Below are 25104 nucleotides of genomic sequence, written 5' to 3' on the forward strand. Positions count from 1 at the left end.
AGGTTCAAGATGGGTATATGGGGAGGGTACTCCTGATGGCAGAAGTTTCGTGAGCAAAAAGCACCAGGTGGCAACACTCAGCCCTGAGCAGGGACAAGAGAGATGAAGCTGTAGCGATGAGGTCAGGTGCAGGAAAAACCTTTAGGTGTCCTGAGCTGTGGCAGAGGTAGGCTAGGGAGGGCAGGAGGAGGCTCCACTTGGGGTAGAGCCAGAAGGAATGAAGAGGAGCGTCTGCTAGGGAAATGCATGGGGGAGGACAGGCTAAAAGGGAAGGAATGTTCATGTCTTCTTTTCAGAGAATTTGAGCGTTTCTGGTCTTGGTGGCTGGTAGGTGTCTTTAGACTTAAAAGGTTGGGTTTGAGGGGGTACTGGGCAAGTCTAGTCAAGTTAACCCAGTATTATATATAGTTCTGGGCAAAACATATCAAATGATGACCATGCCTACATATAGTACCCAGAAGAATCTGAATCAAAGGTTAAGGCAACAAGGGAGACAGAAACAAGCCTCCTCATCCCATTCCAGTCAATTCCAGTCATCCATGGGATATCTATGGGCCCAAGTGGAGACTCAGTGTTTTCAGCAAAAGTGGCCTTCGGGTTCCTGAAGAGTGACCTAGACAAAGCTAGTGTGTGTGTGGGGTGTGTGCTAATAATGTAATAATGTACTGCCCTGTGGCTGCGACCTTAAGTCAATGAAAAGGGGCTGGGGTTGTGGCTCAGTGGTGGAGCACTTGCCTTGCACGCGTGAGGTACTGGGTTCGATCCTCAGCACCACATAAAAATAAACATTGTATCCATCTATGAAAAGCAAGTGAAGCTACGGGGTTTATTTTATTTTATTTTTTCCTCCCCTGGGGCGGAGATGGGCAGGCAGGAGCTCGCAGTGCCCCTGACCTCGACCTTATCAGTCCTTATCCCGTCCCTGCTCTCTAGCCTCTCCTTCTAGAGGTTTGGGAGATGGGCCTCCCGGTCTGCCCTAAACTGGTGAGCACCAAGGAAGGGGCCAAGTGCCCCACGCCCCGTCCGGGACAATACCCCTTCGAAAGGAACCAGACTGCGCCAGAACCCGGCTCTGGACTAGCGGAGGAGCCGGACTGAACGGAGCCAAAGGGCATTCGGCCTTGATTGGTGGCGGCTGCAGAGCTGTCTCTGCAGTATTGAACCTTTTCCTCTTGGGAGGCGGGGCCTCAAGTCCCTTCTACCAATAGCATGCAAGGGGTCCGCCTCCGACTAGGGCACTTCCGGAAATGCTCCCGGCTTCTTACTGTCAAAGTCGCAGCTGTTGACGCCCGGCCAGGAGTATCTAGATCACTTCCGGTTGATACTCCACGGCCACGAGTCGCGATTGGTCGGCTGTAGACGGGACCTTTCCGGTGTCCAGGTGTGGGTTCTTTGGCTGAAAGAAGAAAATGGAGCGGTGGACGGCGGCCCGTGCTTGGTCTCTCTTGTGGCTGCTGCTACCCTTGCTTGGCTCGGTCTGCGCCAGCGGCCCCCGCACTTTAGTGTTGCTGGATAACCTCAACTTGCGGGAGACGCACTCGCTTTTCTTCCGGAGCCTGAAAGGTTTGAGAGCGGGGTCCGAGGGGACGGCGCGTGAGGGTCAGGGGTGGGAAGGACGCCCGAGCATCACCATCCTCCCTGACACCCGCTTTTCTGGAGCAGGCGCCCAGGTGCGGCCTGCCGCCTGGAGTGGCTCGCGATATCTGCACAGGGGGTTGGTTCCTTTTGCGTCCTGTCTGCCGTAGTTGACTGCTGCTTTTTTTTTTTTTTTTTTTTTCCTCGTCCAGATCGGGGCTTTGAACTCACATTCAAGACCGCCGATGACCCCAGCCTGTCCCTCATTAAGTACGGGGAGTTCCTCTATGATAATCTCATCATCTTCTCCCCCTCGGTAGAAGGTAAGGGCCGCGCGTCGCCGGGATTCAGGCCCCGGACTGATCCATTGTTTTCTTCTGATTCTTGGGCAGGTTCGGGGTCTGGAGATGGGTTGCCAGCCCTGGCACTGCTGCTGCCAAGAGAAGAGAAAATGCTAATTTCTAACCTGGGCAGTTAAGGGTTGTGGGGTCAAGTGTTGCCATAGACGGTGGAACTCGGGCCCGCTCCTCTGCAGAGAAGGAAGTTTTTTCTGCAAAGGGTCTGATAGAATGAAGAGCGCCTGATGGAGTCTGCCTGTGTGGAAAGAGGGATTGGCATATTATTAGTATGGATTCGTGTAAAGAGGCATTGTGAAGGTTGGTATTTGACCTTAACCTCCAGCTGAGAAAAAGCCTTAACAATTACTCCCTCCTACCCATTTGATAGCAGCTGGATATGTTCAGAGGCTTAGCAGAGGGCTAATTGTTGAAGAGAATCTTCTTCAAATTATCTAATAGAGTATCTTCACTATTCTATTAATAGAATATCTTCTTCAAATTATTCCTGGAGCAGGCCCCCAGGCCCCTTATACTTCACTATTCCTATTTTAGGAGGCAATCACTCCATCACTGTTTAATTCTGTTACAAAGTTACATTAAACTGCAACTTGTCTCTTTCTACTGTGTTTGGGGAGGGAGGTTCCCAGCCTTCCCCAGGGCCTTAGAAAACAAATCTGGTGCTTATCTTGCTGGAAAACAGTTTTCACATGGTCATAGCCTACTTAGGTGTTTCTTCTAATATTCCCAGTTTTTTTGGCCATGCTTGTTTTGGTGAGAATGCTAGTGATTCCCTTCTTTATTTGTTTCGGTCTTTTCCTTGAAGGATTCATGTTATCCCTGTTTGCACTACATTGTACCCTGCAACCCTCCCTCCCTTCAGTTGATGAAGCTTAGGACATCTTTTGCTTTGTTGACAGCTACTTTGTTTTCTGTAGTTCACATGTGATTGGGTTCTACCAAATCCCTTAAGTATTTTTCTCCAAAGGCCTGTCACTTACTATCTTACTCCCCATTGCCCTGCAACACATGCATTGGAACTGGCTTTTTGGAGGCAAGGGTAGTTGGGTAGATGTGACCCGGACTCTTCAAGTTAAGATCTTCAAATGAGAGGGCAGTTGGACTGGATCTGTCAGCAGAGTGATGGTTGTCTGCATTTCTGCTGTATTTGGGACTTTGAAATATACACAGTCCAGTGGTTGGACAGTCCAGTGGTGAGGTAATAAGGATAGAGCCTGCCCTTAGGAAGTTCTTTCAGTCTGTGTTTGAGGAAATAAAATAAAGATTGGAAATGAATTACCAAACCTTGTGTCAGGATTTAAGGTGGAGTGAAAAAGCTGTCAAGTTGTGCTTTTGGAGAGACTGGGAAGGAAAGGAGCAGTGGGGAGATGGATTGGAGAACATCGGAAAAGGCTGATGGTGGGAGAGATGCCACCAGCCTCAGATAGTATTTCTCGGGTTAGTCACTTGCGTATCTCCTTCCTGCTTTCTACCACATTTCATGTCACTGTACTAATAAACCAACAATGAACCCGGTATCACCAGTGCAAATAGAAAGCCAGTGTCAGGTAGATGCTAACTGTGAATAGATAGACTAGAACCAGTGCTGGTATAGATAGACTAGAACCAGTGTGTATTGTTGCCTGCTACAGGTTCTCTCCTCAGAAAGGAGATTAGCAAGTATAGAGGAATTCTAATGCTGGTATCAAACTTAAGAAAAAGCTTGGAAAATAAATGGGAAGACAGTAACTTTGTCTCTGTGAGATTGAGCATTATTTAAAGCACTGTCCACACATCACTATTGTCAGCTTTTTGATCCTGGTGAGTGGGTCCCACACCAGGAGATGCTGCTGCAGGAAGTCCTCTCAGGCACTCTTAGGGAGAAGGCTCATACTGCTTAGGGTCCAAGGTTTGGGTTTGGCCCTGCTCTGAGTCCTTCTGCAGTCAGTAACCACGTTAGCTCCGCCAGGTTGCAAACATGGGCTGGCTCCCTTGTCCATGCACCAGTGGCTCCCGCCCCATATGGAATTAGGAAATTCCCAGCTCACGTGTGGTAGTGGCTCAGGAGAATGACACAGGCTGCCGGCAACACTAGATCCTGCTCTGTAGATGGGAGGTGGGCTCAGAAAGGTGCAGGGATTTGCCTCTTTTAAGCCCAGGCTGCCTCAGTTTCAAAGCAGGTGTTCAGTGTGTCCCAGGCCTCTACCCACTAGAGGCCAGCAGCTACTTCACTGCTATTGTGATAACCACAAATGCCTTCTAGACAGTGCTCTGAGGGGTACGGTCACCCCAGGTTGAAAGCCTCTTCTATACCAAGAAGCTGTTTTGGAATTGCCTGGGGCTCTTTCTGGCCTTTGTAGGAGAGTGGCTAGATGGCTTTATACCTGTGATAAGAGGCAGCGACCCCAAGAACAGAGTACTCTTTATACTTGAAGGTGAGGTGCTTTTTAATTTTTTCAGAGTCAGAAAAGGGGGCTGTTCCATGCAGACCTTCACAGAGGCCTTTCATGGACTCCTTCCTGTCCCCATGCCTAGTGGATGTCTAACAGACAAACTTCAATGTCTGGTCTTAGTAAATTGGCACTTTCGTCCTTCCAGTTGCTTGGGCTCCTTGGGACTGTCCTTAATCCCTCTCTTTGGGTAGCAGCCACAGGCACCCCCTCAAGGCCTCTGTGGTTTACCTTCATGCCCATGGGAAGACCCCACCCCCACCCTGCACTCAGCTGTACTACCTTTGTGTGGCCTGGAAGCACTCATCACAGTCTGGACTTCATGGTGGCCTCCTAACCTGACACATTTCCACCCTCACTCCCTTCCCCTGGTCTCCACACAGCCACCAGGACCATCCTGAGAAAGCACACGTGAAGTCACATAGGTCTTCTCAGAATCCTCCTGTGGCTCCCACTGCCAAAGCCCTCACGTGTGAGGCGAGTGCTCTACCGCTGAGCCACAACCCCAGCCCGAAAGGCAGTATTTCTAAGTGAAAGTTATATGTGACCTGAAATATGGTGCCCCGCTTCACATCCTTAGTCTCCAAACATTAGTAGATGTTTGAATATTTCTTCTAAACCTTTAAAAGTTCATGAATCTGAGCTGTTACTTGACTTGACTGAATCTTGACTTTTGGGAAATGATGGCTCCTTTTCCAGATGGGGCACGGCAGCCCTCTCTTTCATTCTGGGCCCACTGGGGGTCCCATGTTGATGGATTGTGGCTGGGCTACAGGGGACCCCCACTCCTACCCTGAGTGTTAGGGAGCAGAGCCTGGTTACTGCGTCTGATGTCTTCTTTCAGATTTTGGAGGCAACATCAATGTGGAGACCATCAGTGCATTTATCGACGGGGGAGGCAGTGTCCTGGTAGCTGCCAGTTCAGACATAGGTAAGTTGGACCTGGGAAATTCTGGTGCTTTCCTCCATTCTCCAGGGAGCTTGGAAAGCTTCACAAATGGTAGCTGTCAAGTTGGCATTCTCTGGGTGGGCCTTGGCCAGCAGTCAGTGAGGGGGCTGCAGGCTGCTGGGTGCTTAGCCCTCCTGTGCTTTGCTGGGACCGGACAGTGAGATTCAGGGCTTGAAGGATTAGAAACCCTGGCTGGGCTTTTTTCATTGTTGGTTTTTTTTGGGGACTGTCCCTTAGAGAAGGCCCAGATATCTAATTGATTTTTGCCTTGTTTTCTTTTTCTTCTTTGCGGTACTGGGAATGGATCCCAGGGCCCCACACATGCTAGGCGAGTGCTCTACCACTGAGCCAAACACTCAGTCCTTGTTTTCTATTTTGGAAAATTTCAGAGGTGCCTAGAAGTAGGGAGAGAGTTGCATCCTTAGTCCCCTGCACTGATCACCCAGCTTCAGCATTCCTGGGCAGTCTGAAGATGTTTTTTGTTTTTGGTGCTGGTACCAGGGCGTTTTACCACTCAGCTATATCCCCAGCCTTTTTTTTTTTTGAGACAGGCTCTCATAAGTTACTGAGATTGGCTTCGGACTTTTGATCCTCCTGCCTCAGCCTCCCGAGTACTGACACATTTTAAAAGTATGTTCCTTGTAATGGGGCATGACAAGGACTGGAGAGACCTGGTCAACCCAGGTTCTTCAGGTCAGGCTTGGCTTCAGAGGGGTTTTTTGTCATTGTGTGTTTGTGGAAGGAGACCAGGTGGTGGTTTTGTTCCATCAGTTCAGAGTGTGATCCCTGGAGGCAGAGGCTGGCCTGATGCAGCTGTGGGGTACTGGTGTTGACCAGTGATGAGTGAGTCATGGGGAAGCCATGTTTGGCTTGAGCCCACTGTAAGGGCTTAGGCAGGCATCTCTTGGGTCTTTGCAGGTGACCCTCTCCGAGAGCTGGGCAGTGAATGTGGGATCGAGTTTGATGAGGAGAAAACAGCTGTCATCGACCATCACAACTATGATGTCTCAGACCTCGGCCAGGTAATCAGGCCCACTGCCTTCTAGACTTCTGGCATGGATGGCAAAGCTCTGCTCAGCCTAAGGACAAGAGGGAGCTAGAGGGACTCCCTGGCCCGAGGAACCTTTTCTGGACACCTCTCTTTCCCTCTGCTCTGTAGCACACGCTCATCGTGGCTGACACTGAGAACCTGCTGAAGGCCCCAACCATTGTTGGGAAATCGTCTCTAAATCCCATCCTCTTTCGAGGAGTTGGGTGAGTGAGCAGGAAGAGGCCTGTAGAAACCTGGGGAAGGAAGGGTCACTTGGTTTTTGGAGAAGCTAAACCAAAATTTGTGATTATTTGGGGGTATTCCTTCCCCCAGCAGATGTGGGTGGAATTAATTTCTTATTGTAGAGAGAGGAGAGCTAAGTGTTTGGCTTTTGAGAGAGAAGGATCCATCCTGGGAAGAAGTGGCCCTGGCAGTCCCTCGTCCTTTGGGCTCATTCCTGGGTCAGTGTCGGGCTGCTCTTCGTTCCTTCTGCAGGATGGTGGCGGATCCTGACAATCCTTTGGTCCTGGACATCCTGACGGGCTCGTCTACCTCTTACTCCTTCTTCCCAGATAAACCCATTACCCAGGTAAGGACCTTTGCAGCCTTGACCTTCCGTCTCTTGGGCCCGGTGGCAAAGCACTTTCTTATTGGAAAATAAAAACGATGCTAGAGGCACGCTTGCTGAGGGCACAGGGTGGAAGGAAGGGCGCGTGGGCAGAAGTGGTGTGCTCTCAGGTTCCTCCCTCAGATGAGGGCACAGCCACTTAGGTGTCCAGCCTGTTGTCCTCTTGCTCTGGTGGCTTTGGCTTCACCTTGGCAGTGTGTGGGTGACCACCTCCATCTGTTCCCAGTACCCCCACGCGGTGGGGAAGAACACCCTGCTGATTGCCGGGCTTCAGGCCAGGAACAACGCCCGGGTCGTCTTCAGCGGCTCCCTCGACTTCTTCAGCGATGCCTTCTTCAACTCGGCAGTGCAGAAGGCCACGCCTGGTGCCCAGAGGTGGGGCTCCCCGGGGTGCTCGCACGTGGTCCGGGCGGTGCAGGCTGTTTGTGTGGAGAAGCCTGTGTGCCGTCTGGGGCTCTGGAATTCTTTGAAGATGACTTGTTTGCTTACATTGCTGCGGTTGGCACTCCACACCCCTCAGGGTCGTGGGGAGCTATTTAGAGACCAGCATTCCTTTAGAGATTTGTGTATTTACGGTGTAGGTGATGCCCAGGGCATCTGCCTCTCTTCATTCTTCTGATTTTCTTTAACCATGGCTCCTGAGAGCATGAGGCCTATGCACAGAGCCTTGCTTAGTGTGCTCTCTTGGTGACCAGGATAGCCTGTCCCATCAGGCACCACCAGGAAGAAGTTGGCCCCAGGCGCCAGCCTCTCCTTTTCCTTCCTGCAGGTACTCCCAGACAGGCAACTATGAGCTAGCTGTGGCCTTGTCCCGCTGGGTATTCAAGGAGGAGGGTGTTCTCCGTGTAGGACCTGTGTCCCATCATCGGGTGGGCGAGACAGCCCCACCCAATGCCTACACAGTCACTGATTTAGTGGTAAGAGCTGGCGGGGGCGGGGGCCTGGGCCCAAAGTTTTGGTCAGACTGAGTCACTTTGACTCAGAAGCATTTGTGGATCATTTTGGTGCCTGGGCTCGGGGGCATAAAGTAGGATGAAGACATTCACCTCTGTCCCTAAGGTTGTCAGTCTAGGCGTGGAGCCTGCACTAACCCATGTCTAGCAGAAGGCCTCCTTTTGAAGATTGTGTGTCACCATGGGAGGGGGCCGCTCCACTTCACTGCCCGGGAAGTCAGGTTTATAAGGAAATGGCACTTCAGTTGGCTTTTAGGATGAGTTTGTCAGGCAAGAGAAGCAAAGCAAGGCAGGAGGACAGTGACAGAGCCTGCGCATCTGTGAATGGAAAGGGCCTCCATGGATGGTCGACATCCATGGCAGGGATTCTGTGCCGAGCACCTTGGGCAGGCAGAGGCGCTGCCGGGCACTGGCCCTGCTGAGGAGTGCAGGACGGTGGAGGGACTCCCACGGGCTGCAGGACTCGGGAGCTCCCTGTTGTGGTGGGAGGGCAGGAGTCACAGGCAGCACTACCTGCAGGTGTGGCACCCTGCAGCCCCTGGCAGCCCCGGCTGACCCAGCCTTTCCTCTCAGGAGTACAGCATCGTGATTGAGCAGCTCTCCAATGGCAGGTGGGTCCCTTTTGATGGTGACGACATTCAGCTGGAGTTTGTTCGCATAGATCCTTTCGTGAGGACCTTCTTGAAGAGGAAAGGTAGGCAGTTCCTGCCAGAGAAGGCTGCAGGGGGCAGCCCACACCTGTGCTAGCCTCCAAGAGGCCTGGCAGAGAAACACTCCGGTAAACCCCTGGTGTTGCTTCTTCCCCAGGTGGCAAATACAGCGTCCAGTTTAAGTTGCCTGATGTGTACGGTGTGTTCCAGTTTAAAGTGGATTACAACCGACTGGGCTACACCCACCTGTACTCTTCCACTCAGGTATGCACAGCGGGCAGTCCCTGTCTTCAGCCACAGTTCCCTGCCTAGGCCTCCAGTGGCCAGGGACTACCACCTCTGTCCTGTTGCAGGTGTCAGTGAGGCCACTCCAGCACACGCAGTATGAGCGCTTCATCCCCTCGGCCTATCCCTACTATGCTAGTGCCTTCTCCATGATGGCGGGGCTCTTCATCTTCAGCATTGTCTTCTTACACATGAAGGAGAAGGAGAAGTCTGACTGAGGGGCCAGAGCCCAGGACTCTGCAGCGGAGAGCGGAGGGTTTTTACCAGGGCGGGTTGGTGATCTCGTTTTGTTTGTTTTGTTCTGAAGCCGTGGGAAACGGCACAGCCTTACCTCAGTTGGGGGTGCAGCATTGAGTACCAGGGGGAGGGACCAGGGAATCATTTTTTATGCATTTTTTCCACCTTGAATTGTGGTGTTTTTCATATGTGCAGTCACTCCCATTTCTAAAATAAAGAGAACTGTTGCCCCCACACTTTCCCTGCCCCAGCCTGCTTTGCTCTCAGGAATCCCTAGATGCCCACTAATAAGTGGCTCCTTTTAGTTTTGCCAAGACTCAACTAGGAAATGATCTAACTTCTCCTCAAAGGGTAAAATAAAGTTGTTAATACAGATGTTGGACTAAAAAAATTAGTTCCTTGGTTGAAAAGAACCTTAAATATATATTCACCTCGCTGAAGGCTATAACTTTAAAAGCATGTGTCGCTAAGTGGGTGCAGCAGCACACATCCGTAATTGCAGTGACTCAGGAGGTTGAGGCAGGAGGCTCCCCAGCTCAGTGGTAGCATGCCCTGGGTTCAGACCCTAGTACCACACACAAAAAGCGTGTGCAGTTAAATGTGGAATCTCTTCCCCAATGTTATGTGTCCACAAAATTTTCCCATCAGGGTATAAGACTCATTCAGAAAGCGAAATATTGAGTTCAGCACGTACATACTCTGCATTGTAAATTTGTATTTAATATCTCAGAAATGCTAGTCAAAAGGGAAATCAACAAGTTTAAGATGCCACACTGTTAATTTCCATTTCATCAGTGATCTTTGCAATGTTAGATTAACTCGGTAGCTAGAGGAATACCGGAAAGGCTTTCTCTGTGCACTCCAGAGCTGGTCCAGAAGGGGCACCCACAGCCCAGGCCTCACTTTCATGTTTTTTTTGTGCTGACCCCTGAATATACTGACCATGCAGATGTCTGCCTCAGCCCAGGTGGCACATACCAACTGGTGCCAGGCCCCCCTCCAGAAGAACCACAGTCCATCCTCGGCACTAAGGGCAAATGTCACAAATTCTGCCACCCCCCGCCACTGCCTTGGCCTGGATCCTCCATGCTGCAGAGCACAGGTCTGATCTCCCTCAGCCCAGAATCCTCCTACAGACCTGCTGGGCCATCACTTTGAGACGTCTGTGAGGCCAGAAAAGGGCCTTAAGGTTGGACTTCTTGGTGAATAATGACAGAGTATGACTTCTCACCTGGGTGACACTGCAGTCCCTTGGATTCATGCAGGGAATCTCACATCGTCTTTATCACCGATACAGAGGGACCTCGCTGTTGGGAAGCATGCTTGTAGAGTGAGCCCTATGAGTTCACCAGACCAGGCCTGGCAACTGGCCTGTCGGCCAATCTGGTGACACATGAAAATCAAATTCCAGTGTCCATAAATAAAGCCCTAACAGAACAGTCCCATTTGGTTGTTACGCAGCTTTCGTGCATCACTGAGTTGATTAGTTGCAACAGCTTAATTCACTAGCTGGCCCTCTACAGAGGGTGTTTCTGATAGAGACCAACGTCTTGATTTTAAAGTAGGAGAAGCCAGGTTGGCAGAGGGCATAAGCTTCATCCAAACCCTCATGGCTGGAGGTAGTGGCCGCAAACTGAACTTTGACTCAAGTAGTTCCTGCCAAACCCAAGGCCTTCCCTGGCTGACCAGCCCCCCTGCGCCAGCTTGTCCTCTGACCCCCACCCTCCTTTGACACTATACACTGCCACCACACAGATGCCACTGAGTCCTTTACTAACACACCAGCTGGTGCAGAGCCATCAGGGGGTTACCCGCCAGGAGTAGAGGAGGAGGGCAGCCTGGCAGAGCGCGTCACACTCCAGGTTGGCCAGGAACAGCACCTTCAGCTTTGTTTCCACGCAGCTCTTCTCCTCCAGCCTGTTGGCCAACAGGGCGGCAGCTGATTGGTGGAGGAGCCAGCTAATCATCTTGTCTAATTTCAGATTCTTCAGGGCTAGGATGTGCTCGCCCCAGAGGCTCAGATGAAGCACGTTTGCAGCTACTCGGGCAGATGGTCTCTGCAACAGGAAGGGAAGCTGAGGCTCAGGACAGCAGGAACAGGCACTCGGCGCACACCTACTTTGTTAGTGTCCCTTCTCTGGCCCCAATCCAAGTCTCCCTCTGCCCTGCCCCTTCCTGAGACCCTTCCCTTTGCTGACACATACTGGCAGCTCTGCCCAGGCTCCAGGCCTTTGAAATGTAGAGCTGCGAATGGCTGCCCGTACACGTTGGGATGGCCTTTGGGCAAGGAAGGCTTGTGGGTATGGCTCTGGTCCCTTGTACCAGGCTGGGGTATGCAGTCCCTCATCACTTGATAACTGGGTTCAGGCACTAGTCTAACAGGCCTTCACTGAGCACCTGCTGTGACCAAGACAGCAGGCCCTGTGCAGCGAGAGGTCAGCAGGAAGCGGTGCGACAGCGGCTGAGGCTGCCTCAGCTCCTTCCACTAAGGAGTGCACCTGCTGCTCCAATATGGCTTCAAATACACTGGCCTTTAAATACACTGTGTCTCTTTACAGAAACTTCCAGATTCGCTCTGGAGTTGTATTCTCAAATCTGTCTGATTAGATCTCAGCTGTTTGCATAGGTTACGTCTCCATTAACCATTTCTCAAAAATGCATCCTCTTCCCTCTGAGTAGCTAAGAAACTAAACAAGCCCAGAAGGGCTGGGGATGCAGCTCAGTGGGGGCACACTTGTCCGACGTGTGAGATCCCATTTTGAATCCCTGGCACAGCAAAAAGTAAAACAGAATTTAAAAGCCAAGAAGAGTTGAACTGCTGGAATTCTGACTAGATCTGGTGGCCAGCTCCCTAGCTCCTGTTCATCCAAAATCGATCTGTGTTCTGGACTTGGCCTTTACCTGTGCAGTACAGAGGCTCTGCCTGGCGCCTTAGCATTTGTCCAAGCCTGACTTTGCTCTAGAGATCCACACAGTCACCCTGAGAGCCGGGGGACAGCCTCACCTTGCTGGTCTCTCGCTGGAGCAATGCCCTCACCAGCTGCCTGGTGTCCAGAGGCACCGACTCGGGCAGTGCTGGTAGTTGAGCCTCTTGGTAACTGCGGCTTTCAAGGTGGGCCCTGCCCTGGCCGTAAAAGGGATTGGCGAGCCCGAAGATTTCATAGGCGATGGTTCCCACCGCCCAGGCGTCGGCCTTGCTGTAGTCAATCACTGCTCTAGGGCCAGGACAGGCTGTGGACACCTGCTCGGGAAGTAGAGGATGAGAGGTCATGCCACTGGCAGGTCTACCTGTTCATGCTCCTGTATTGTCACCCAAGCCTGGGGCTAATCTGAACTCTCAAGGAGCCCAGGATCAAGTGACTTTTGGCTTAGACCTAGAAGGATCTGCTGAGGCTGCTGGATGCTGGCAAAACAGAAACTGGGAACAGTAGGGAGTGGATGCTGGCAAAACAGAAACTGGGAACAGTAGGGAGACCCAGGTTAAAGCACCGTGACAGGGAGGGAACCTGGGGTCTCTTCTTGTCATGGAGAATATGGTGAAGCACTTCTGATGGAGGATGCTAATGGTGAGACTCACCTCCGGAGCCCTGAGGCAGCCGTTCCCGCCCAGGTCCACATACCAGCTGGTGAAAGGCAACTGCAGGCCCACATGCTCATCAGCCAGGCAGCAGCCAAAATCAGAGATCACCAACCAGGGGCAGCCATCTGTGAAGGAGCAGGCAGAGGTAAGCCACCCCTTCTCACCCTTCTTCCCTCTCAGACCCTCCCAGGTCCCTATGAGAGCCACCAAGACACGGGTCAGTGAGCTAACAGGGACTGTACTGGCCCAGGAGTGCAGACCAGCAAGGCCTGAGCAGAATAGGAGAGCCACACCAGGGACGCAGAGGTGCCTGCAAGGAGAAAAGGCCCACAGAGTCCCCAGGCAAAGGCCTCTATCTAAGTAAAACTGTCTAATAATTGATTTTCTGGTAACTGGGGTTGTCCCAAAACCCGGGGAGCTGGCTTGGCTCCAATGATCCCTAAGGACACTTCTACCCCAGGAGTCTTGCATCTGAATTTGAAATCCTAATAAATCTAAAAAACAGGTACATTAGGAATTGGTTATTTGTAAAAAGAATTCAAATGATTTCTTTAAAAAGCTAGATCTTTTAGTCTTTAAATTGCACATTTAATTCTTTTAAATCTTCCATTTCAAGAATTTATCAGATGTGTGAATCTCCCTTGCAGTATCCTGGGCACGTGGCTTCTGCCTGAATGCCTCTGGGGTTGGAAGCTCATTGCTTCCAGGGGCAGTTGGGCTGGCACTTGGACAACTCTTGCTGTTTGAAAACTGTTTTTGTTTGTTTGTTTGTTTTCTTTCTTCTATTGAGCCAAAGATCATCTTTCTTCTACTTTATTCAAGAAAAATTCAAATAAAGTTTCTTATAATAATACAATAAATAATAAATGCAGCACTAGGTTCTTGTTCCAGAAGTGGGCAATGGGGAGGGACTTGGGAGCTGTTACAGAGAGCCTGCCTCTGGAGGAGGGGCTGCTTGTCTCGTGTGAATGGAGCAAAGTGAGGATAAGATGACTTAGGACAGAGCATAAGAATCAAAACGGACCCTGAGGGTCCTAATGCCCCAGCTCCCCGCAGCGCCTGAGGGCGGGCCGGATCCTACCTGCGTCCAGCTCCACCAGAATGTTGTCCGACTTGAGGTCTCTGTGTGCGATGCGCTGCTGGACCAAATGGTCCACGCCTTCCAGTAACTGCAGGGTCATCATGGTGGCCAGGCGGGGACTGGGAGTGTTCACACGCAGGTACTGGCGCAGGGTACAGGGGTAGCTGGTGGGAGGTGACAGAACCTGTGGCTGTCACACAGCATGGCCCCCAGCACCTAGGTCATTAGGATCAGGCCTCTTCTCCTCCCCTCCCGAGGGCTTTTTATTTCCTTTTTCTCACATATTCTTGCGGTCCCCACCCACCCACTGTGCTGACATTAGGAAGCGCTGTGGCTCCACGTGTTCAGAGTGTTGGTGAGATAGTTCCTTCGGCCAAGGGGGAGGATTAAGGAACTACTGTTTCAGGGCCAGGTGAGCCACCGAGAAGCGCCAGGAGCACCAGAGAACAGTGTTCTGAAGGTGACATTTTGTTTTCAAGAGAAATCATCCTAAAGCCAGGTCCATGCGCTCTCTGCGCCACTTATGCTAACCCTAACCCTAACCCTAACCCTAACCCTAACCCTAATCCTGAAGCCCCAGGGAAAGCCTCCGAGGGCAGGGACCAACTCCCATGTGAAGACAGATAGCTCCTGGGTCCTGCCACTTACTACTTCTTTTTTTTTTTTTTTTTAATATTTTTTGGTCGTCAATGGACCTTTATTTTATCTATTTATATGCAGCGCTGAGGATCGAACCCAGTGCCCCACACGTGCTAGGCAAGTGCTCTGCCACTGAGCCCCAGCCCCAGCCCCTCTTTTTTGCCACTTACTTCTTCATAACGAGGAACAGCGTGCGTCCATGGCCCAGGCCTTCAGGGTGCAGATAAGGGGGCAGCACATCAGGGTAGTCGGTCAGGGCCCCCGGCAGCAGCGGCACAGAGGAGGTGAAGGCGCGGACAACCCGGATGATGTTGGGGTGAGGAGCTAGCTGCTTGGGACCTCCCTTGGATTTTCTATTCAGCCAAATGGGACACATGTATCAGAGACACCAGTTGGAAAGATAATGATCTAAGGCCACAGCAAATACAGGTTTTCATTTATCTACTTATTTATTTACTAAATATTTACACGTTTGCCATATTCTAGGTTTTGTATGTGGTGTTGGGGTCAAAACCCTGATGCAGATGGCTGACCACATTTGATGGCTCCCCCGATCCCTCCTTCAGCCCATCTGTCCCTCCCTCCATCTCCATCCCTCTCATGTAGCAGAACACAGTGGTGGAAAGACCCTGGTGTCATCTTGGGTATGAACGGCAGGTGTGCGCTGTAGGTCCTTGGCCAAGTTATAGTGCAAAGGGGTCTAAGGTAGTAACATCCACATGAGGTTGTTAAAACACATAAAGTACCCAAAATCACATTCAGCAGAGCAAACAGCAAGTATTGGCTGTTATAATTTTTTTTTAAAGTTTTTTCTTTTTAGTTGTAGATGGACACCTTTATTCTATTTGTTTTTATTTTTATGTGGTACCAGGGATCGAACCCAGTGCCTCATGCATGCTAGGCAAGCGCACTGTCACTGAGCCACAACCGAGGCCCTAACTGTTATAATTTTTTGATTCAACTAATGTCTACTGTTTTCACACTGTGTACTGGACATTGTGCTAGTGTGCAGTGGAGCTAATCAGAGGACAGGCAGGGGCCCTACCTTTATGGGTTTGTGATCTACCAGGAAAGCGATGCTCACTGAGTAATTATTTTAGCTCTGTAAGGACAGGGACCTTGCCTAAGTCATCTCCATGGTATTTTAAGACAGGGTCTCCCTGAGTTGCTTAGGGCCTTGCTAAGCTGCTGAGGCTGGCTTTGAACTTGTGATCCTCCTGGCTCAGCCTCCCAAGCCTCTGGGATTACAGGAGTGAGCCACTGTGCCCGGCTGAGTCTGTATTTTGGATAGGATGGCTCTGCCTGCTGACTGGACCAAGGATGACCACCTGCCCCAAGGGCAGTGAGCCTATGGCACATCTGAGGTCTGAGTGGTTAGTGGGAAAAAGGACAGGTAGATTCTCTCTTTACTTAGGAGCGTGATGAGGAAGCCTGCCAGTCAACGGTGGAGCTGAGGAGGAAGGACACCATGGGACATGTTGGAGCCATGGAAAGCCAAGAGGGGAGCAGCCTCGGGTTGGCAGAAACAGAAGAGCCACGGGAGGAAGAGGGAGGCTGAGGAAGAGAGGAGGCTGTGGAGGGCAGAGGTGAGAGAGCAAGGAGAGAGGCGAGGCTCGCCCCGTCCCTGTGCGCACCGAGCCTTGTGGACATCCATGGTATATCCTTGTGCTGCTCCTTCTCCTGTGTCACTCGTCCTACTCTACGCAGCACAGTTCCTGCCCTCAGATCACTGGGTAGAAGGAGAATGAGGCCCACAGCAGGAAGCTGTGGGGCCCAGCCAGGTGTCTGAGGCGGACTGGGCTGAGCCAGGGAGGTATGTGGGGCTGAGGCTCAGCTGAGACCTGCAGCGGCCCAAGTTCAGCAAGGTGCATCCCCAGGAGGTCCTGAGGCACTTGGTGCATTCGAGGAAGGAGGAGACATGGGTGGGGGAAGTGGTGAGGGCCTGTCACAAAGGCTGTCCTGAGTCCACAGCTCTGAGGCTGATACACCTGCCACGGCCTCCTGTCTCTCGGCAGCCATGGGGAAGGGGGGCTGTGCTCCACGGTACAGCTGGACACGGGCACAGGCACATCAACCTCAAGCCAGTGGTGACACATGCCATGACAACAACCCAGGGAGTGACAGGGACCCCTGCAGAAGGAAGGTGTGGGCAGGTGACGTAATGCTCACAGCTATGTGGCAGCACCAAGTCGGCCACCTGCAGACACTCTGGGCCCAAGCAGCTGACATTCAGGAGTCCCTTCTCCCAACAAAGGGCTGTGGGGAGGGGACGGTCCTAAGCCACCTTACCACTACTAAGTGACACAGGACACTCAGCCTCAAGGCAGCCCCCAAGCCCTCAATGGCTTTCCACTCGGAGCCCTTAGGTTCCTGTCTGGCTTCTTGCTTTTCACAGAACTGAGACCTATAAAGCAGCTCTCCTGTCAGAGCTGCAGTGGCCAGACACAGACATTAAGGGGAGCACAAGTGTCTCCTCCGTCCCCAGTGTGAACGAGGCTTCACTGGGGCCTGCAGATGGGACTCTTGGGCTGCCATCCACCTGCTCCTCCCTCTGCTGAGAAAGCATTTTTCTTTGCTCCTTTGCATAGGTGACGCCCCTTCCTCCTTCCAAGGACAACTCAGACTGTTCCCCTGAGAAGCCCAAGTGGCCCTGCCCCTGCAGTGTACCCCCTCCCTTGGCGACCAGACATGTGCTCTTCTAGAGTTCACTGGGATGGGCTTGTTGGGTTCTGCTGCGGCACTGAGAACTCCTGCGGGAACACATTGCTTTTGCTTTTTAAAAGCTCTTGGCACCATTAGGCGCCTGCAGAGGTTACTGGGGCTTCCTCCTATGGGGAGAGAGCTCATTTGCACCACGAGGTGGCGCTGCACCTGTGCATTGCTTTGCAGGAATCAGAACTGCATCTACTCTCCGCATCCCCACTGGGCATGTCTGGATGCCCTTCTCTCACCTGCTCCAATGTGAATGAGCCGTCACATCACTAGTTGGGGTCAGAGGATCCTCAGTATTTCCCAAGCTGAATTACCAACTAATTGAAAATCCATCAACCATGATGTGGTTGATGTGTGGCACGGTCAACACACCGAGTGCTGAGGACACTGGTGGTGATTTTTCTCTCAATCCACAGTGGGCAGAGGAGAGCTTACCTGTAAGTAACTGCTCCATACTCCCCAGTCAGGGCCACTCTGCTAGCTGGGACCAGCTCCTGGCTCATCTTCCTAAAAATGGCTTCACTGGAAGAGCCTGCCTGGAAAACATCCACAAAATGCATCCAGTTACACAGGACCAAGTGGGTTGCCAAGTTCTGAGCCCTGAATCAGTACTGCTGCCTAGCTTTGGCTTTGACTTTCAAGATAAGATAAGCAGCAGCAGGCCAAAACTCGTTCCCTCCAGGAGGGGGAGGGGGAGGCGCTATCCAAGCCAAATCAGAGGAGGTGTCCTATGCCCCTGGCAGGTGAGGTGCAGGAGGTGAGGCCAGCATGGCCAGGACGCGGGATGCTTCTTCCTCTCCTGGATGCCTCTGGTCACCACCAGCTCAAAACTGACCACTGGGTCACTAAGTCTCATTTTGCAGGCTCCCTTTGGCTGAAAGACTAGAGCCAGAAAAGCTCCAACTGGATTAATTTTTCAGGATCACGGGGCAGCCTTCCCCATTCCCCAACACAGAAACCCAGGAGGAGAAAGAGCACCTGATTTTACCCACTGCATTACGAACAACTCCCAGGAATGCACAGCCAGTTAAGAACCAAGAAAATCACATAACAATCTGCAGTCCTTTACTCTGCAAACGGGACACTGGCCATGCCCACCAGGAAGTTTGATTCCAAGACTGGAGGTTTCACATGCAAAGGACTCAACTGCTTGTTAGCTGTTGACCCAGCCTAATAACCTTCACACCCAAAATTTACCAAGAAACCACACTCTCTAGGGCCTAGCATGAGCTGCTGTCCCCTTTAGCCTGGAAGGATGCTCTGGGCAGGAGAGAGAACCCTGGGTCTTGATTAATTTTCTGGACCCATCTTTCAATGGCAAAGCTAAGACATTAAATAGAAATCTTTTGGTTTTGTGTGGAAAAATACTCTTAAATCTCCCAAAGCCTTGAGTCCTTGTGAGAGAGCTGAGAGCAGGGAGGTGACAAGCAAGCCTTTAATCTGGAGGTGGGGCTAAGGGGGTCCAGAGCAGAGGAGCATGGTTCCTCCTCTCCTTGAGGCAGGTCACAGAAGGGGGAGGGTGGAGGTGGAAGGGAGAGTGGCCACATGGTGACCAGAAATGAACTAAACACCCGTCTAGGCACCTACTACTCAAAGTGTGCTTCACTGACCAGCAGACCTGGCGTCACCTGGGGACTTGCTGAAAAGAACCTCGGACTCTCTGGCCCCATCCTGACTTGCTAACTCTACCTTTGAACCTGATCTCTAGGTGGGCTATGGAGAGGTTATAATTGGAGAAACGCAGCTTGATTCTCAAAAGAGGATGAGGAAGCCTAACTACACAGGCCCCTTTCCTGTGGAGAACCTCTGTCTTTTCCTAGGTACTTCCAGGAAAAAGACTCCGCCAGGTCCGCTGTGATTGGCATTTTGAGAAACACCTACTTGGGAGAGGAAAGGCCCTGTCCCTGTCCTTACCGAGATGTTCCACATCATCTTGATGGCAAAGGGGAAGGCTGGGGCTCCCAGAGCCTGCTCCCCTTCCTCTCCTTGTGGGGTGACATCTGGGCCTCTCCCTGGAAGAGCGCCCCTGGGCTCTGCCTTCTCCAGGTGCTGGGACAAGGCGGGCATGGTGGCTTCGTACACAGCAGCGCTGCAGCCCTTGCCGATGGACTGTCCTATCAGATAGTCCTCCAGCCGGAAGCCCTGCCGGCGTCGCATGTCCAGCGTGTCAGGCACTGGCTTGTTTTTCTGGGTAAAAATTGCCTATAAGGAGAAAAGAATGCACTATGAGCCATGGCATTTACATCATATTAGGTATTATAAGTTGTTCAGAGATGATTTACAATATGCAGAAAAGCGCGCAGATGTTCTATGCAAATACTGTCATTTTAGGAGAGACTTGAGTATTCGAGGACTTTGGTATACTGAGGGGGAGTGCTGGAACCCATCCCCTGGATACCAAGGGACGACCATGTCTGGTCCTAGAGCTTTGCCAGGCTGGCAAAGCTGACCCCTCAACTACCTCTCCTTGCTACCCTGTCCCCACTGCCCGAGGCTCCAACTCAGCCAGTGCTTCCTCCCTCTCTAACCAGCCCTGACGTCCCAGCCCACGGCAGCCTTCCTGCTGAAAAATTCCTCAAGTACTATATGCTACTACACTTTCACTATAACTTTGAACTTTTTTTTTTTTTTTTTTTTTTTGAGAGAGAGAAATTTTTTTAAATATTTATTTTTTGGCGGACACAACATCTTTGTATGTGGTGCTAAGGATGGAACCCGGGCCGCATGCACGCCAGGTGAGCGCACTACCGCTTGAGCCACATCCCCAGCCCAACTTTGAACTTTTTAATCAAATTTCAAGTTTATAATGCCTTGCCAATGAGTTTATAAACTCTATGGAGCACAATCAATATTTTGTACAGTAATTGCATATCAACCATGGTTTTGAGAAATCTGTGTGTGTATATCTTTTTATTTTGAAATAATTATAGGCTCACAGGAAGTTGTGAAAAAAGAGTACTAAGTGTTCTTTGTACTTTCCCCCAGCTTCTTCCACTGGTGACATCTTATGTAGCAGTAGTACAATATCAAAACCAGGAAAGTCACATTAGTACATTGTTAACTATGGGCCTTACTCAGTTGTCACTGTTTAAACTTGCAGAGAGAGAGAGAGAGAGAGAGACAGAGACAGAGACAGAGACAGACAGATCTCCTATGCAGTTTCAGCTATGTGCAGATTCATGTACTCACCGCCACAATCAGGATGCAGAACTCTTCCCTCACCTCAAAAGAACCCTCTGTGCTCTTTGTATCTGCACCATCAGCCGTGCCCCTGGCCCTGCCCCTGCCCCTGCGCAATCCCTAACCTGTTCTCCACCTCTGTAGTTTCCATGTCAGGAACTTATGGAAATGGGATCACACAGTATGTAACTTTTGGGGGCTGACTTTTTCCACCAAGCATACTGCTGTTTAAGTTGCCTATATTACAGGCGACTAGTGTTACTGTTAAGTAGTACTTCGTCATGGATGTACCTGAGTTTTGTAACCATCACTTGTGGAAGGACATTTTAAGTTGTGGTGAAATCTGCATAACAAAGTTTACCATCATTTCTTTTTTTTTTTGATGGTATTAGGGATTGAGCCATTGAACCCAGGGGCACTTTGCCACTGAACTATACCCTAGCTCTTTTCATTGTCCATTTTGATACAGGCTGGCCTTGAATTTCAGATCTTCCTACCTCAGGCTCTCACCATCTTAACCATTTTTTTAAAAATACTGTTTTAGTTGTAGTTGGACACAATACCTTTATTTTATTTATTTTTATATGGTGTTGAGGATCGAACCCAGCGTCTTGCATGTTCTAGGTGAGTACTCTACCCCTGAGCCACAACCCCAGCTTCCATCTTAACCATTTTTAAGTGTACGGTTCAGCAGTATTAACTACATCCACACTGTTGTGTAGCCATCAACGCCATCCATCTCCAGTTGCAAAACTGAAATTCTGTATCCACTAAACAACAGCTCTCCATTCTCCCCCAGTGTCTGATAACAAATGTTTTACTTTCTACAAATCTGACACTCTAGGGACCTCTCATGAGTGGAATCATACACTATTTATTCTTGAGGTTCATCCATGTTGAGCACATGTCAGAATCTCCTTCCTTGTTAGGGCTGAGTTATATTCTACTGGGTGCATATACCTCATATTACTTTTCCATTCATCCATGGATGGACACATGGCCACTTCCACCTCTTGATTACTGTAAACAATACTGCTACCTTGAATGTGTTCATGTTCTTGATTTAAAGTTTTGGGTGTCTAATCAATGGAATTGCTGGATATGCTGATTATATTTTTGATTTTTTTGAGGAGTTTCTATCCTGTTTTCCATAGCAGCTACTTGTGTACAGGTTTTATGTGAACATGGTTTTTATTTCTCCAGGTGAATGCCTAAGACTGCAACGAGAGGGTGGGATGGTAAATGTGTTTAGTTTTGTAAGAAACTGCCAAATTACTTTCCATTTTATATTACCACACACAGTAACATATAAGAGATCCAGTTTCTCCACATCCTCACCAGAATTTGGTATTGTCATTTTTTATTTTAGCTGTTGTAATAAATGTGCAGAAAAGAACTCATGTTTTAAATGTGTATTTCTCAAGTGGTTCATCTGGTACCTGTATCTCCTGTTCTGCAATATATACCCATGCCTTCTGCCTTGTTTATGACTGGATTTAAAAAACAAAACATGCATTCATCTAGAAAGAGGGAACAGCTATGATCCTACTCCAGCCTGACCACATAGACTTTTAGTACTAGAATGGTCAGATATGGTTGATTTTGTTCAAAAGAAGTCATATTCCTGAATTTTTAATGTGAAATTAATGGGTAGTTAAAAAATTTTAAGACAACAGGAGGATGAAGTGTGAGAAAAGGGTGTGTGTGTGAATGGTGAGCCTGGGAAAGGAAAAAGGTCTCTTTAATTTTAAGCAGAATGTATTAAATTTCCCACCCTTGGCCTTTTCCAGTTAAGCCATGCAAAAGACAAGGATTGAGATTGAGGATTAAGCCAGATGTCATATGTCACTCCAAACTAGTGAGTGCTCAAACGTGTGACACTCTGGTGATGAGGAACAAGAACTGGGCTGGAAATCAGGGAACACTGCTTAGTCCTTCCTCCTGTCTCTCTCAGCCCTAACCTGTAAAATTCAGGGCTGCACTCATCCAGTAACTTTCAAACTCCAGGAGAAATACTGACCTTCCTCTAACAGGATGGAATTCTGGCCGCCAACAGCCTTCAGGCTTGAACTGCAGAGCTGGCTGGGTCTGCAGCCCGCTCCTGCAGATTTTAGACTTCCCAGCCCACAGTGAGCCAAGTCCTAAAATAGATCCCTTTAAATATACACACCCTTTTGGTTCTGTCTGGAGGACCCTGACTATGGAACTTTGGTTGAGCAGAAACAGAGGTCTCTGGGCTATTTATTTAAGCATTTAAGAAAATCTAAGAACCTCTATGTGTCATATCCAGTTACCAGGGATAACTCTACAGGTTAACTAAATGTTAGGTCTATTTTCTCCTGCCATTCATAGTTTTTATTGTGGTTCAGCTATGTTACTGGCTAATCATTTCACTTAACCCGGGAGGCAGCCTGCCTCAGTGGTTAAGAGCATGTACTGTGAAAAAACAGAATTTATGCACTGCCTTTATTAGCTGGTAACTTTGAGCAGATCACTTACTCTGAGTATCTGTGCTTCTCCAAAGAAATTGGGGATGACTGGGCTCGGGTTGTGGCTCAGTGGTAGAGCATTTGCCTAGCAAGTGTGAGGCCCTGGGTTCAATTCTGGGCATAACATATAAATGAGTAAAATAAAAATAAAGCTTCATAAACATTTAAAAATATTTTTTAAAAAATTGGGGATGACAACTACCTCAGAAAAGAGTGGTATGACTTTGCTGACATTAAACTTTTAGAAAAATTATACAAAGCCACTTGCCATGGTGTAACTGGAGCTATAATTAGCAACACGTCTTCCAAAATCTGTTTTGAGGAAGGAAAACAATAACAGAAATGGGAGGTGTTGAATATTCGCAATGGTGAAATATACCAAACTTAACTGGTGATTTCCAAGGAATCTACAGAACGTTTCGAAACTGACTTTAACCTTCACCTTCCCCAACAACAGCTCCTCCCCTCCCCGTTGACACCCTAGGAATCCAGCACCTACGCACTTAGTCCCGCCTGCCCCGCCCCTGGAAGGATCCAATCACGGATCAGGATCCAGCACGCAGCCCCGCTCCAAGCCGGGCGACCCAAGGCCCGCCCCCCGCCCACTCCCAATTCCCTAGCGGCTCAGGGCCTGCCTCCAGATTTGCCTCCGCTTCTGGCCACGCCCCATCTGGTTCAGGATCTGTCCTTAACTATAGCCCAGCCAACCCCGGATGAGGACTCATCCATTAGCCCCGCCCCCGAACCGAGCCCCGCCCCTGCCTCGCTCAGGGTTCGCCCCGCCCCGCCCAGCGCTGCTCAGGCCCGCCTCCACTATCAGCCCAGTCCCGCTGGGTCAGGGCAGCTGCGCCTGCAGCTTGGGCTCACCTGGATCTCCTGACAGGCTAGCGCCGCCCGCCGGCCCTCCGCCTGCTTCTCCTCTATGAGGCCCAACCCCAGCCCGAAGGCCAGAAAGACGGCTCGGCCATACGGGCCCGCGCCGCCCCGGGCCCGCACCACGAACTGCCGCTGGAGCCGCGCCGCCAGCCCGACCACCGACTGGCGGAAAAAGCGGTAGCGGTCTGGGAGTCCGAGCCCGCGCGGCTCTGCGCCGGGTCCTGCGGTCCGGCTCCGGCGCTCTCCGCGGCCCCAGCCGGCCGCCGGGCCGGGCCTTCCCCAGCTGCAAGCTGGGCCAGGCTTGGCTGTGAAGCGCAGCAGCAGCGACCGACCCAGCTGCAGGCCCCGGCCCAGCGCCTGTCGCACCGCCATGGTGGCGCCGCAACCCGGTCCCGCTGCCACCGCCACAAGCGTCCGGGACACAGATGACAACAAACTTCGGGGGCGGTGTCTCTGCGCAGGCGCGGGCGCCAGTGGGCGGGGCGGGGCCACGGCGGTTCCTCTCCCCGGCTCACGAGGGCGCTGTGTGCGCACCTGAGCGGCGTGTAGCCTCCTGTTGGTTTGCACTTTGCACCCGGGTGGAAGGGTTGCAAGCTCAGCCAGTTTTAGATGTAAGCATCACTGGTTCTGGGTCAAATCGAGAAATTGAAATGGAAAACAAATATTTATCAACCACCATGCCGGACCTTTTGTATATTTTAATTTTTTTATAGGCAAGTGACAAAAGGAGCCGAGTTCAAGAGCACGTGCAGGTATTAGAACTGAAGTTAAAGTTGCCTTAACTGTTGAGTCCTTGCCTTCCCCATTTCTTTTAGGCTCCTTTACAGGTCTGCGGCCACTGGGCTTTTTGAGACCCCAAGTGAAATCTCCCTCAAAGGTTTTCTCTTTTCTGCATGAGCGAGCTTTGGGACGTGGAGGGACTTGCCTAAATACCTGTTACCCCAAACCCCTGTTCGGAATGGCTGATAAGATATTCATTACTGAATGACTTATTTTTTTCTTGTCCTTTTTTAAAAAATGGAATTTTCAGGTATAATCAAAAATAGGATCAGATTTTGGAACCCCACTACCCATCATCCAGCTTAACAGTTACCAATAGCTATTATTTTTCTTCACTTAAACCTTCCTATCCCCTGCTCCATTATTTTAAGTCAGACATCTGATTAATTCATTTGTTAATACTTAAGTGTCTATTTCTGTTTTTTGAATAATTTTTATTAGTTTTTGATGAACTTTTTTATTTTATTTATTTGTTTGATGAGGTGCTGAGAATCGAATCCAGTGCCTCATCCATGCTAGGTAAGCGCTCTACCGCTAAGCCACAATCCCAGCCTTCAGTGTCTAAGAGAGAACTTTAAAAAAAAAATAAAAATAAAACAATTATCTCTTAAAAATACATTAACTCCATAATAACATTCCATACCTACTGAATATTTACTGATTTCCTCATTTTTT

General features: G+C 50.3%; 2 protein-coding genes across 2 annotated transcripts; one reads left to right on the plus strand and one right to left on the minus strand.

Annotated features, from left to right (window-relative positions):
- The first annotated feature begins 1311 nt into the window (after nucleotides 1-1311).
- On the plus strand, nucleotides 1312-10531 carry Ddost (dolichyl-diphosphooligosaccharide--protein glycosyltransferase non-catalytic subunit). Its single transcript, XM_076861127.2, has 11 exons — nucleotides 1312-1563; nucleotides 1788-1898; nucleotides 5205-5291; nucleotides 6228-6331; nucleotides 6469-6563; nucleotides 6835-6928; nucleotides 7194-7342; nucleotides 7737-7884; nucleotides 8494-8614; nucleotides 8728-8834; nucleotides 8924-10531. Exons 1-11 carry the CDS (start codon nucleotides 1410-1412, stop codon nucleotides 9071-9073), a joined length of 1320 nt encoding a protein of 439 aa, XP_076717242.2. The 5' UTR covers nucleotides 1312-1409; the 3' UTR covers nucleotides 9074-10531.
- On the minus strand, nucleotides 9793-24090 carry Pink1 (PTEN induced kinase 1). Its single transcript, XM_076861126.2, has 8 exons — nucleotides 23641-24090; nucleotides 19019-19306; nucleotides 17540-17640; nucleotides 14563-14745; nucleotides 13754-13917; nucleotides 12670-12797; nucleotides 12097-12333; nucleotides 9793-11149 (listed from the first exon to the last, which is right to left on the minus strand). The coding sequence occupies exons 1-8, from the start codon at nucleotides 24019-24021 to the stop codon at nucleotides 10892-10894; spliced, it is 1740 nt and encodes a 579-aa protein (XP_076717241.2). The 5' UTR covers nucleotides 24022-24090; the 3' UTR covers nucleotides 9793-10891.
- Nucleotides 24091-25104: the final 1014 nt, after the last annotated feature.

The sequence above is a fragment of the Callospermophilus lateralis genome, chromosome 7 (assembly GCF_048772815.1).
Source record: "Callospermophilus lateralis isolate mCalLat2 chromosome 7, mCalLat2.hap1, whole genome shotgun sequence".
Lineage (NCBI taxonomy): Eukaryota > Metazoa > Chordata > Mammalia > Rodentia > Sciuridae > Callospermophilus > Callospermophilus lateralis.